Source organism: Acanthamoeba castellanii, assembly GCF_000313135.1.
Source record: "Acanthamoeba castellanii str. Neff unplaced genomic scaffold scf7180000084547, whole genome shotgun sequence".
Lineage (NCBI taxonomy): Eukaryota > Discosea > Longamoebia > Acanthamoebidae > Acanthamoeba > Acanthamoeba castellanii.
Window position 1 is genome coordinate 1 of NW_004457594.1, and position 11,165 is coordinate 11,165.

The 11,165-nt window shown below is 57.1% G+C and overlaps 6 protein-coding genes across 6 annotated transcripts; 3 read left to right on the forward strand and 3 right to left on the reverse strand.

Annotated features, from left to right (window-relative positions):
- Window positions 1-73: 73 nt before the first annotated feature.
- ACA1_327900 (Poly(ADPribose) polymerase catalytic domain containing protein) lies at window positions 74-1,658 on the forward strand (the record flags this gene model as incomplete). Its single annotated transcript, XM_004345997.1, has 6 exons — window positions 74-461; window positions 583-732; window positions 793-921; window positions 1,002-1,151; window positions 1,265-1,323; window positions 1,443-1,658. The coding sequence occupies 6 exons, from the start codon at window positions 74-76 to the stop codon at window positions 1,656-1,658; spliced, it is 1,092 nt and encodes a 363-aa protein (XP_004346047.1).
- Window positions 1,659-1,778: 120 nt separating this feature from the next.
- On the reverse strand, window positions 1,779-2,080 carry ACA1_327910 (uncharacterized protein; the record flags this gene model as incomplete). The annotated part of the gene is made up of 2 exons (XM_004345998.1): window positions 1,779-1,910; window positions 2,009-2,080. The coding sequence occupies 2 exons, from the start codon at window positions 2,078-2,080 to the stop codon at window positions 1,779-1,781; spliced, it is 204 nt and encodes a 67-aa protein (XP_004346048.1).
- Window positions 2,081-3,498: 1,418 nt separating this feature from the next.
- On the reverse strand, window positions 3,499-9,005 carry ACA1_327920 (Lecithin:cholesterol acyltransferase; the record flags this gene model as incomplete). The annotated part of the gene is made up of 26 exons (XM_004345999.1): window positions 3,499-3,587; window positions 3,689-3,850; window positions 3,943-4,066; window positions 4,146-4,234; window positions 4,304-4,379; window positions 4,479-4,739; window positions 4,874-4,979; window positions 5,037-5,197; window positions 5,291-5,386; window positions 5,484-5,549; window positions 5,653-5,721; window positions 5,802-5,906; window positions 6,020-6,157; window positions 6,274-6,331; window positions 6,425-6,527; window positions 6,640-6,822; window positions 6,925-7,054; window positions 7,172-7,298; window positions 7,392-7,525; window positions 7,608-7,736; window positions 7,836-7,920; window positions 8,029-8,152; window positions 8,240-8,300; window positions 8,427-8,597; window positions 8,751-8,827; window positions 8,933-9,005. The coding sequence occupies 26 exons, from the start codon at window positions 9,003-9,005 to the stop codon at window positions 3,499-3,501; spliced, it is 2,997 nt and encodes a 998-aa protein (XP_004346049.1).
- A 526-nt stretch (window positions 9,006-9,531) lies between these two features.
- Window positions 9,532-10,208, forward strand: ACA1_327930 (cyst specific protein CSP 21, putative; the record flags this gene model as incomplete). Its single annotated transcript, XM_004346000.1, has 3 exons — window positions 9,532-9,822; window positions 9,916-10,052; window positions 10,115-10,208. The coding sequence occupies 3 exons, from the start codon at window positions 9,532-9,534 to the stop codon at window positions 10,206-10,208; spliced, it is 522 nt and encodes a 173-aa protein (XP_004346050.1).
- A 113-nt stretch (window positions 10,209-10,321) lies between these two features.
- Window positions 10,322-10,657, reverse strand: ACA1_327940 (uncharacterized protein; the record flags this gene model as incomplete). Its single annotated transcript, XM_004346001.1, has 2 exons — window positions 10,322-10,488; window positions 10,576-10,657. The coding sequence occupies 2 exons, from the start codon at window positions 10,655-10,657 to the stop codon at window positions 10,322-10,324; spliced, it is 249 nt and encodes an 82-aa protein (XP_004346051.1).
- A 145-nt stretch (window positions 10,658-10,802) lies between these two features.
- On the forward strand, window positions 10,803-11,121 carry ACA1_327950 (uncharacterized protein; the record flags this gene model as incomplete). Its single annotated transcript, XM_004346002.1, has 2 exons — window positions 10,803-11,026; window positions 11,094-11,121. The coding sequence occupies 2 exons, from the start codon at window positions 10,803-10,805 to the stop codon at window positions 11,119-11,121; spliced, it is 252 nt and encodes an 83-aa protein (XP_004346052.1).
- Window positions 11,122-11,165: the final 44 nt, after the last annotated feature.

Consider the following 11,165-nt stretch of genomic DNA (forward strand, 5'->3'; position numbering starts at 1 on the left):
CGGCACTCACGCGCAGAGAGCACTATGTTGGTGGGCGGTGGGTGCAGGCCGGTTGGATGGCGAGTGGGAGGAGATGGAGCGGCGCGACGAGGAAGTGGCGCGTGCGCTGCAGCGCGAGGAGCACGAGCGCGCAGCCGACATCGAGCGCAAGGACGAGCAGCTGGCCCACCTCATCGCCGTCCAGGAGCGGCGCCAGGAGGCCCTCCGCCGGCGCCGGCGGCAGGAACAGACCATCGCCGCGGCCGACGAGGCGAGACGGCGGCGCGAGGCCGACGACGCCGAGTACGCGCGTACGCTCCAGGAGCAGTTCGACGCGGAGAAGAAGGGGGACGCGGAGGTGAAGCGCATGATGGAGCTGATGGAGGAGGAGGAGGCCTCGATGTCGCTCATCCGCCAGCTGCTCGGCCATGAGAAGCAGTTCCGGGGCCACCACCACGCTGAGGACTTGATGAAGCACTCGGGTACGTTTACATCTTATTGCGCTCCCCAAGACACGACACACGCGCACTGACGCATACGACACACGCACGCACACACAACACACACGCACACACACACACGCACACCACACACACACACCAGACGATCAATTGTGCGAGGCGCTGTTTGCCGGGAACATTAACGAGTTCCTCACGGAGGACACGCGACAGGTGACCGACATCAAGCGGGTGCTGCAGGTGGAGCTCGTGCGTCGCTTCATGGCCAAATGGCTCGAACTCAAGCGCACCTACGGTACTCCTGCCCACACACGCACACACACACGCCCGCACGTGTGGCTGACGGGCGGGTTAGGGTCCTACGCGGAGGAGGCGCGGCCGCGGTTGGGGTTCCACGGGACTCCCGAAGCGAACATCCCCAACATCCTCCAGCAGGGCCTGCTCGTACCCGGCACCCACGGCGTCATTAACCGCACTGACGACGGTACCCAGCCCATGCCCTTCTATTCCTTTCTGTTACCCGCCATTGACGTGCGTGTGCGTGCGCGCGTGGTTCGGGCCTAGGCTATTACGGGGCGGGTATCTACCTGTCGCCGGACGCCAGGACCTCGCTCGGCTATGCGGGCGGGTGCGGCAAGCTGCTGGTGTGTGCGGTGCTCATGGGTCGCATCTACAAGTGCGAGGACCTCATGCACGGCGCCCCTTGCACGCCCGGTACGTCCGCCCAGATCGATGCCTCCATTGAATCACACTCGTACTTGGCAACACCACCGGCTGCTGACCCATCGATGTGGTTCCACGTCACGCCTTTCTCGGCCGCGCGGCAGGCTTCGATAGCCACATGTCGCCCTGCGAGGGTGAGCTCATTTTGTTTGAGGCCGCCCAGGTTCGTGGCCGCATTCACGACACGACACTACACACACGCTCCACACACGACACGCACGGCACACGACACGACACACACGGCACATGCCGATGTTAACACAAGTTGGCTGGAACGAGCAGGTGCTGCCGTGTTTCGTGATTACCATCGCCAGCGCCGTGCACCGGCCCATGCCCACATCGGCGCCACCGTACCAGTCGACGGCCCACCTCACGGCGAAGAAGGCGGCCAAGGCAAAGGGCGGGCGCACGCCCAAGGCCACCGCCAAGCTGAAGCGTCAGCGGAAGCTCGCGCGTCGCGCCCAAAGAGCGGCCAAGGGCGGACGCAAGAACAAGTGAGAATCATCGCTTGACTGTCTCGCATCAACCTGTGTACTGCATTATTCATAATATTCATTTTCATTATTATTATTTAGTTGAACATGAACATGACCATAGGTGTAGATGGGCGGGTTGGGATCAGGGGAGGACGGTGAAGTCGAACACGATGACGCCGTCCTTGGGGTCGAGGAGCGGACCCACGAACTGCTTGAAGGCGTCGTGGTGGGGATCGTAGGGGAAGTGGAATGGACGGCCCACGAAGTAGTTCCTCTCCGCCACCGACGAGAAAGTCGAGATATACCCTAAAATTTTCATCCATACTTAATATAATCCACTTGGCTGGGCTAATTAAGGTGAGAGGGAACTACTTGAGCGTGGGCGGTGGCCAGGAAAGTGGCGATGGCCAGCACTGTTAGCAGGACGATGGACAAGCGGCTCATTGTTTGGTTGTTTGGTTTTAGTGCGCTCTTTGCCCCGGCTTGTGTTTGATGGCGGACCAGAGCGAAAAGACAACACCAATTCCATTCTTGAAGACATGTGGGGAAAATGCCTTTTTATTCCCTATTGGTCCCTCCTATGTGGGGATAAATCCCGTTGTGCACTGGAGAAAAAGAAAGGTCACATGGCCAAAGGTCCAGAGGTGGGACCTCCTTTGGCGATATCATGGAATGTGTAGTGGCCAACTTCTTTAGGTTCTGCAGTTCATGTTCTGTATGTCGCAGACAAAACGTTGGCCCCCCGTCAATGACTTTTCACCAATAAAAAATTTGCAGTATAAGTACACAGGACCAGGCACAGAAGAAAGCAATGGAGCTCACCCAGGCAGCACTCATGAGGGAGGTGGAACGCTGCATCCCAGTGCACATTGTTAGGGACATCATCCAATTTGCTGAGCATAGCCAGCCAGCCCTCTGGGGGCAGAACCATGGGCACATGTTTGTGTGTTGGTGGGTGCTGCTTGCCCTTTACAAGGACCTCTACACCATCAGCTATGATCGCCTGTTCAACATGGTCAAGGCATGGCTCAAAGGGGGCAACTGTACCCTTCACCACAACACCCATATCCTTCATCATCACTTCAAGGCATGGGGGAAATCAAAGACACAACTCAGCAACCAAGTGGAATGGGCGTGCATGGCTGGTCATCATTGGTTTACTGGCATCATCCATGACACCTGCCTGTGGATTGACTCAATGGACCTCAGGCTCAAGGGCAAGTCCACCATCTCACATAAGGATCCCTCCTGGTCATTCAAGAAGAACAGCCCAGCCCAGCACTTCATGGTCCTTCAAGATGCCAACTGCAAGATTTGAGCAGTCTGGGGTGGCTACACACCAAAGCTCCATGATGGCGAGTTTCTCAAGCTACAGTGAGACTGGATTGAAGAACACCTCACAGGAGCAACCATCATCGGCGACAACCACTTCTCATGGGGCAACACCCTCAACAATGTCAAGTTCGTGACCCCCAAGGCCTGTGCAAGAGGAGATGCTATGACCATGGAAGGAGTCCAACAGCTCACCAAGGAGGACAAGAAGAACAACAAGCTCATCCATGCCACTCACACACGGGTTGAGGGGCTGTTTGGGAGGATGAAGGAGACCTTCATGGCCTTGAAGGGTCCCTTTGCAGATGGGGAGGAACAGCATACCTGTGTCTTCTGGACAGCTGTTGGAGTTCACAACAGCCGTGCATAGATGAATACATGGTCTAGTTTTCCATTTATTAGCCCATTCTTCGATGTCCATGGTCGTTTTCCTCAGTGCACGCCAACAAAAAAAACTCTACGGGGACCAGCCATTTTTTGTTGGACGTACGGAACAATAGGAACGTACTGACGGACAGAGTTCGTTTTGTTCACTTGGCGCGCGGGCGAGGCGGAATGATGACGGATCCGTCGTGCAGTGGCGGCGCATTGTCCGGCTCATTGTCCCGAGGTTGGTCACCTATGTAGGGCGCAGGTGAGAATGTCAGCACACACGACATGTCCCAACGACACGACACGACACGACACGACACACACTCGGTTGCGGGCGGGCGGGCGCACCTTTTCGGCCGACGTAGGGGGAGGAAGTGGGCGTGGAGGCGGGCGAGAAGGTCTCAGATGAGGAGGTTAGGGTGAGGTCATCCTTCGACCCGTTCTCATCTTCGTCCTCGTCGGAGTGATCGCCTGCGATGTCGTCTACCTCGTCGTCCTGCCCATATTTCTCTGCGCGAAGACGGCAACGTCAACAACACCACACACGGCACACACGGCACACACGACACTCACGACACACACGCGAGCGTGAACACACGTACTGAGGTATTTCTTTCCGCGGACGGTGAGTTGCGCGGGCGACTTGATCTTCTTGGGCTTGTCGCAGATGTACTCGATGAGCTTCTTGAAGAAGAGCCGGTTGTTCAGGATCTCCCTGTGTTCCACCTGCATCATCACCGTTTTCCCTTCTTCAGCCCGAAGAACGAAGAAGAGCGAAGAAGAGCGAAGAAGAAAGGAGGCGTACGCCTTCGAGCTCGTCGATGCGGAGCTCGGGGATATCCTTGCGCCAGCTGGCGCAGTGGTTGAGGGACGCGTAGGTCACCGTTCCGTCGCCTGCGATGGTCATACAACGCCGTCAGCGATTGCAGGTCCATTGCAAGCAGCCAAAAGGCGTCGACGCACCAGACGCGTAGCCCTTGCGACCGGTGAGCTTCTCTATGCACGGCTGCAGAGTCTCCGCCGTCTCAAACCCGACGCCCTGGGACCCCTCCGAGTGAGCCAACGTAACTTTGCCGCGACACACACGCCACACGACACACGACACACAGTTCACAAGCTTGCGTGGTGGGTCTCGTACGCCGGCGATCTTGAGGCAGGCAAGCTTGGGGTCCTTGGCGTCGTACTGGGGGTTCTCGTCGAGGACCCACCACTGGGCCTCCTTCTCCTTGTCCTTGCGGCGGTAGAAGTAGATACGCTCGGTGTCGAGGTTGGTGCCGTAGATGGCGTAGAGGCGGTTGAGCGGGGGCGCGGCCACGATGGGCCACTCGCTCTCGTCGTCGCCTCCATCGGAATACACCGGGTCGCTGACGTAGTACTTGTTGAAGATCTCCACCGTTTTCTGCAACACGCCCACGACACGACACGCCAAGACACACGAATGAGACGCACGACACGCACGCACGAGACACGCACAGCACAGGGTGTCAGCGAGCGCAAGGTGCGTGAGCTTCCTGCGCCGACAGAGCAGCGCACCTGGGCGCCGGCGATGGGGAAGAACTTCCAATAGGGAACGGACTGATGCGGTTTGGCCTCGTCGAGCTTGGCATAGATCACGCCCACGCCGAGGTCGTCGTATTGCCTGGAATTGGGTGGCGTTGTGTGGATTTGGGTTGGGTTAGGTCGGGTTAGGTTGTACTGCGCAGCACCTGCGTTGGCGTTGGCGTTGCGTAGCGGTGCTGGGTCGCTGTACAGCTTCGAGATGGGCATGAGCGCGGGGGTGCTGCCGAGGGTACGCCCGAAGGCCTTGGCTTCGCGGGACGAGAGCAGGAGGTCCATGCCGAACCGATCGCCGGAGATCTGCGTCCCCCGTACCACATCGGTGTGCGCCCAACCACGAGCGTGAGTGAATGAGCGTGATTGAGCGGGGGTCGATCAAAGGTACGGGCGTACCATGCCACGCACGCACTTGGGCGAGCCCAGGAACGGCGCACCCACCGCGACGAACGTGTGCACGTTCTCGTCCAGCCACCTGCGCGACCCCGTGCGCTACAGCGCCGCACAACAGCCGAGCGGCAACAACAACAACAACAACACAGTGAGTGGCATCGAGTCTCGACGAGGTTCGATGGAGGGGAAATCGAACCTTGACCACCCACAGGCAGAAGTACTGGATGATTCGGTTGCCCATGGAGTGGCCCAGGAGCACCACCTGCGCGGCACATCGTCAATTGAAGAAGTCTTGGTCAGTCGACAGACATAGAGACAGACAGACAGACGCCATCAGCGAAGCAGCGGTGGCGGGCGAGGCGTACGGGCTTCTTTTCGCGCTTGGCCATCTTCTCGATCGCGGTCATGAGCCAGGTGAAGTAGCCGTCGCGTTCCTGTGTGCGTAGACGCCCAAGGCCAGCGGGCGTGAGACAGCATCGCGTGCGCACAGGTGCGGTGGCGGCGTGGTACGTACCTCCAGGTAGAAATAGGGGAGGCGCCAATCGTACGGCGCCGTGAGGAGGTTGACGCCGTCCGTGTAGCCGAGCGACTCCAGATTCTCCACCAGGGGACCCATCACCTGCGAGTGCACCAACACACGCGTTAACACAACACGACACACGACACGCACGACACGCACGACACACACGACACACAATTCTCGGGCTGGGTCAGTTGATGGTGGTGGCGTACGTAGGAGAGGGAGCCCGTGAGCAGGCCCGGGTCGAGGTAGGTCACGGCTTGCTTGCCCTGGATGGCCCGCACTTTGATGCCGGCGGGGTCGCTGCGGCAGTCGTCGCCGTGGAGGCACAGGTGCTTGATCCAAATGTTCTGGTGGGCGGGGGGGGGTGTTGTTGCCAACAAAGAAGCAATCGTCAGCCAATGCAACTTGGCTGGTGAGCGAGCGAGCGTGAAAGTAAGAAAACAAGAAAACAAGAAGAACGCACCTTGGTACCGAAATCGAGGGTGTCGTAAGCATTTTTGTTTCGCCCAATGTCGAACTTCCTGATGTGTTTGGGCGGGTGAATACGAGCGAGCGCGAGTGAGCGGTTGGTTGGGCCACAATGGCGGTGAAAAGGAAAAGAAAAGAGCGGAGACCTCTTGACGTTCTGGAGACCGATCTTGTTGAGCGAGATCCACACGCGATCGCCGACCCAGGGCTTGTGGCCCTCGATCACCTCCAATCCAGACGAGGCGAACCCTGCCCACACCAATTCATGCCCCCCACACACACACACACACAACGGCGTCCATTGTCAACGACTGGACTGGTGCGACCGACGGGCGACCGCCTGGGGTTGGGGGCAGCGTACCGGGAACGAGCACGATGGGCATGTTCGGGGTGTAGCCCTGCTCGGCCATCTGCTTGCCCAGCTTCTTGGAGATGCCCTTCTGGGTCAACGGCGGACCGCACATCACCCACCAGGTGTCCTGAATGAAGTCGGTCTCGAGGTCTTCGAGGAGGACCGAGGCGTCGCCCACGAAGTTGCTCGTTCCTATGTAACGCGCGCGACCCGGTGAGCGCGAGTGGTATGGGGTGGTATGATGTGGTGTGGTATGGTATGGAAGAAGGGGCGGCAAAGGTTGGCGGTACGTACCGAGGAGGGACCAGTCGTAGAGGTCGACGTCGAACGTGGCGGACGCCTGTTCGGGCGGGATGTAGAAGAAATAGTTCGCATTCCACACGGGCGCGCTCGTGCTCTTCTTCGTCTTCGTTCTCTCGCGATTCTGTCCATTAAAAAAAACATGAAAACACGCACACACCGCACACACACGCATACAGCAACCCTCAGTGAGGATGAATGACGAGGGATTGGGGGGGGGGGAGAGAAGGGAAAGCGGTACGGCGCCAACGGAAAGAACGACGTAGGGATCGACCACTTTGTCGCCCAGCATTTTGATCTTTCGGCCCTCGACCACCTTCAGCGTGAGATAGCCCTCCCACGCTCCCATCGGCGGGTTGTACAAATACCTAGACACACATACCGGTCGACCAATCAGCCAAAACACACACACCACCCAACAGACACGCATGGCGGCGGTGATGCTGGTGGCGGGTTCGTACTGGAGGTGAATCTCGCCCACGCCGCGCTCCAACTCACGGTGCGCACGACGGCGCTGTCGTTCCTCCTTCTGCTCGCGTTTCATCTCCCGCTCCTCGGGCGTCAGGTGGTCCTCCGGCTTACCATCGGCGTTGGTCTGCTCGCAATCACAACACAACGAACTTGATCAGTTGGGCGGGCCTTGCGTGTTGTGGGTGTGTGTGTGTACGGGAGCGCACCTTGAAGTGGAGGTTGAGACTGATCTCGCCGTGCACGTTCGACTTGCGACCGTGGGTGGGGTGGAGCGGGAACCAGCGCGAGATGTTCTTGTTGTAGGGTATGGTATTGAACGGAATGTTGATCCGTCCCTGCACGTACGTGCCCCGCAATCCAACTAACGCTTTAGAGAAGCGCAACACAAAACTATTGAACGAAATATAGGAAACTGGAGGTGTGAGAGTGCGTACGAGGAAGAGATTGCGGCCGAACGAGGTGCGGTGCCAGCACGAGATCGTGACGCCACCTTGGTCGTCTGATTTTTCATTCACCTCACTAGACGGGCACGAAGACAGAGTACACAGAGGGACTGCGCCGTTAGGACTGCGATCAAAGTCTTCCGAAGCCAGGGGGAGGGGAAGAGGAAGAGGGAAGTGAGCGTACTAGACGACAGGCTCGGGCTCCTTCCAGACGGGGTTGAGCGTCTTCTTCACGATGGCCGTTCGGACAGACTTGCCCACCTTCTTCTGCGAATCATACATCGCCACACGACAGAACACATTCGACCCTGCAGGGTGTGCATTTGGTTAAGAAAACGCAGTGGTCAGGCGAACGAGCCGTGCAAAGAAGACATGTCTCGGTGATCGAGCCGTACCCTTCTTGGTCTTGCCGATGATGTTGCGTCCAGCCGTCACCGCCAAATGCAGCAGCTTGGTCTATGTGTGTGCGTGTGTGCGTGTGTGTGGTGTGTGTGGGTGTGTGCGGTGCATGTGTGCGGTGCGTGTATGTGTGAGTATTGGACACGGTGTGGGAGAATATATATATTCGAGAGGAGCGTGTACGCGAGGTTCGATGAACTTCTGGACGGCGGCGTGGGCGAAGAACTCGGCTTCGGTGGTGAGGAACTTGAAGAAGCGGCTGAGGAAGGCGGCCTTGTCGTGCGTGTTCACGAACATGCCGGTGGGGAACTTGGGCAGCTTCTTCCTCAGGTCCTTCTTCATCTCCTTCTTGAGCTGCTCATTCACCCCAACCGTGAGAATACTGACACAAAAAATCGAGCGAATAATAAAAATAAAAATATTAATATTAATGACTAATGACTAATGACAGATAAGGATAATTATCATAAATGAAAAAAATAAAAATAAAATGCAGGAGATAGTTACCGTCTTGTGCAGATTCTGAAATTCATCGTAGGTGCGGGAGATGCAATACTGGGTGCCGTCCTTGTGTTTGATCTCGACTTCGTACACCTGTGGCGACAGAGGCGCCAACAACAACAAACAAATGAGCAATCTGTTCGGCGGTAGAAGGGAAAATGAAGATTAACGACGAGCCGGAGGGAAACGTGCGATATTGGTCTTGCCGATGCCCCACGCCTTGTGGTTGGTGCATTGGATTTCCAGATCTTTCTTCTCCATCTTGGCCCTCAACACTTCAATCGATTGGCGCAAATCGATTGTCTTCTCTTGCTCGGCGTTCTTCTCCTTGACCGGACTGTGCTCGCCCGCACGAGGTTTTGGCGCCGTTCGACCGGAGCGCGAACGCAATTTGCCAGTTGCCAAAAATGATTTAAATCCGATCGCCCGCATTGGTGGTTGCTGGCGACAACCTGAACACCGTTACCAAGGTCGTGGGCGATTGACCCCCATTGAAAGATATTCAAAAAAGCCGAGGGAAGCAACCAACATGTTGGTGGGCCATAGAATGGGGCCACATACCAGGCGAGTGATGGATAGGTTGATTTCGGGCAGAAGTCGGTGGGCTGCTGGGAGGAACTGAGCGAAGAGCGGGCGAATGCTGGCCAGACCTGGCGCGTCACAGACATCAATCATGACAAGGCGGCCTGGCGTGTAGAAGAGGACTGGTCACGCCAACGCTCATGACAAATATCTCGAGAAAGAGCAAAGAGCAGCCGGGAAGCAAGAAGAGCGGGTGGTACTATCAATGAGCTACTGGAGGCCTGTATCACAGTCGAGGAAGGACGAAGAGGAGACGCCGGCGGTGGACATCGTGTGCGTGGATGGGAGCGAGGGCGCCGATCGCGCGATGCAGTTCGCCCTCAGGGAGTCGCCGCCGGACCACCGCCTGATGCTGCTCTTCGGTGCCTACGTGCCGCACAAGGAGGAGCTATCGTGGGGCACCTTCAGCGTGTCGTCGATGCGCGAGGGCCACTACTGGGACAAGGAGCTGCCCGACGTCTACATCAAGTACACCGACATGTGCCAGAAAGCCGGGGTGCGTACAAGTCTCGACGGGCGCAGCGCTCACTACCGAGCGGGCGTTGACGCGTGTCGTGTCGTGTCGTCTTGTGTGTCCCTGCGTGTGCAGCGCAAGTGCGACTTCATCCACTTCCACTTCGATCGCATGAGCAAGTTCGGAGACAGTGTGTGCTCCATCGCGGATAGGCACCACGCCCAGAACGTCATCCTGGCGCGCAGAAGGCAGTCGGAGAGGTCATTCCTCGGGTTAGCTCGGCCTTCTTCTCCATCGAGTTGGCCACGTCTAACCCTTCCTACTGTGCTTCCAGGAGGTTCTTGGGCTCGGGCAGCCAGGCCGTGGTAGATCGCTGTGGTGATATACCCATTACCCTGGTCACTGTCAAGCCTGATGAAAGCAAGTAGAAGGTGCCAAAGGTGCAGTGCTGTAGAAGATGAAGGTTTATTGTGAACACAAGTCAAGCATAAAGAGGAGGCAAGGGATAGGGAGGCTGTGCAGAATGGGTGGCCAAGCTTGGCTACGTGCGTCGTTCGCTTTGCTGCGGTTGTGCTGGCCCGGATTGCTCCTGCGCCTTGAATTCGTTGTAGCACTTTCGCCAATCGCTCATCTCCTTCGAACAGGTGATAAGATTACGTTCGTTCTTGTTCATGCAATCCTCCAGGTGCCAATACAACTTGCCGCACCCTATGAATCGTTAGTACAATGATTTAATCTCGAATGAAATCAGTAATCCGATTGTTGGAATGTGACTGTTGGGGCGTACGCCGGTACCTTGCTGGTCTACCAACGATGTGAACTCATCGTTGTCCTGTGGATTGTGGATGGGCATGCGTTGCGCCCTTTGCTGTGCCATCTTCTTGGTGATTTGGCAGTTTCCTGTAAATCCGGCCAAAGGCGAGTGGCGGCTGACGTCAGCTCGTGCTGGCACCCCCCCCCCAGACAGTGACGTGGCCAACAAGAAGAACGAATCCACCACACGACTAGAATCAAACACAAAGATGCAGGATGTTGCGGGTATAGATGAAAAGTACAAGCAGACGAACAAGCTCCTTATGGATCTTCGTCTCGAGTTCGAGCAGCTCGAGGCGGCAGGAGAGAATTCGTCCCTCTCGCTACAAGAAACGATTCAGCTCAACCTCACGAGCCTCTCTCGATTGCTAAACAGCCTGGAGATGGAGTGTCTCCCTTCCCAAAACTCCAAACGCAAGGAGATTTGGAGAATGTACTCTCTCTCCCCCCACTACATCTGCACCCCACGCTCACTCACGCTTTCCAATAGACGCATTCAGCAGATTGCTGAAGAGTACAAGGATATGAGAAACTCGTTGGGAAGCCTACTACAAAGAGGCGGTCAAAGGAAC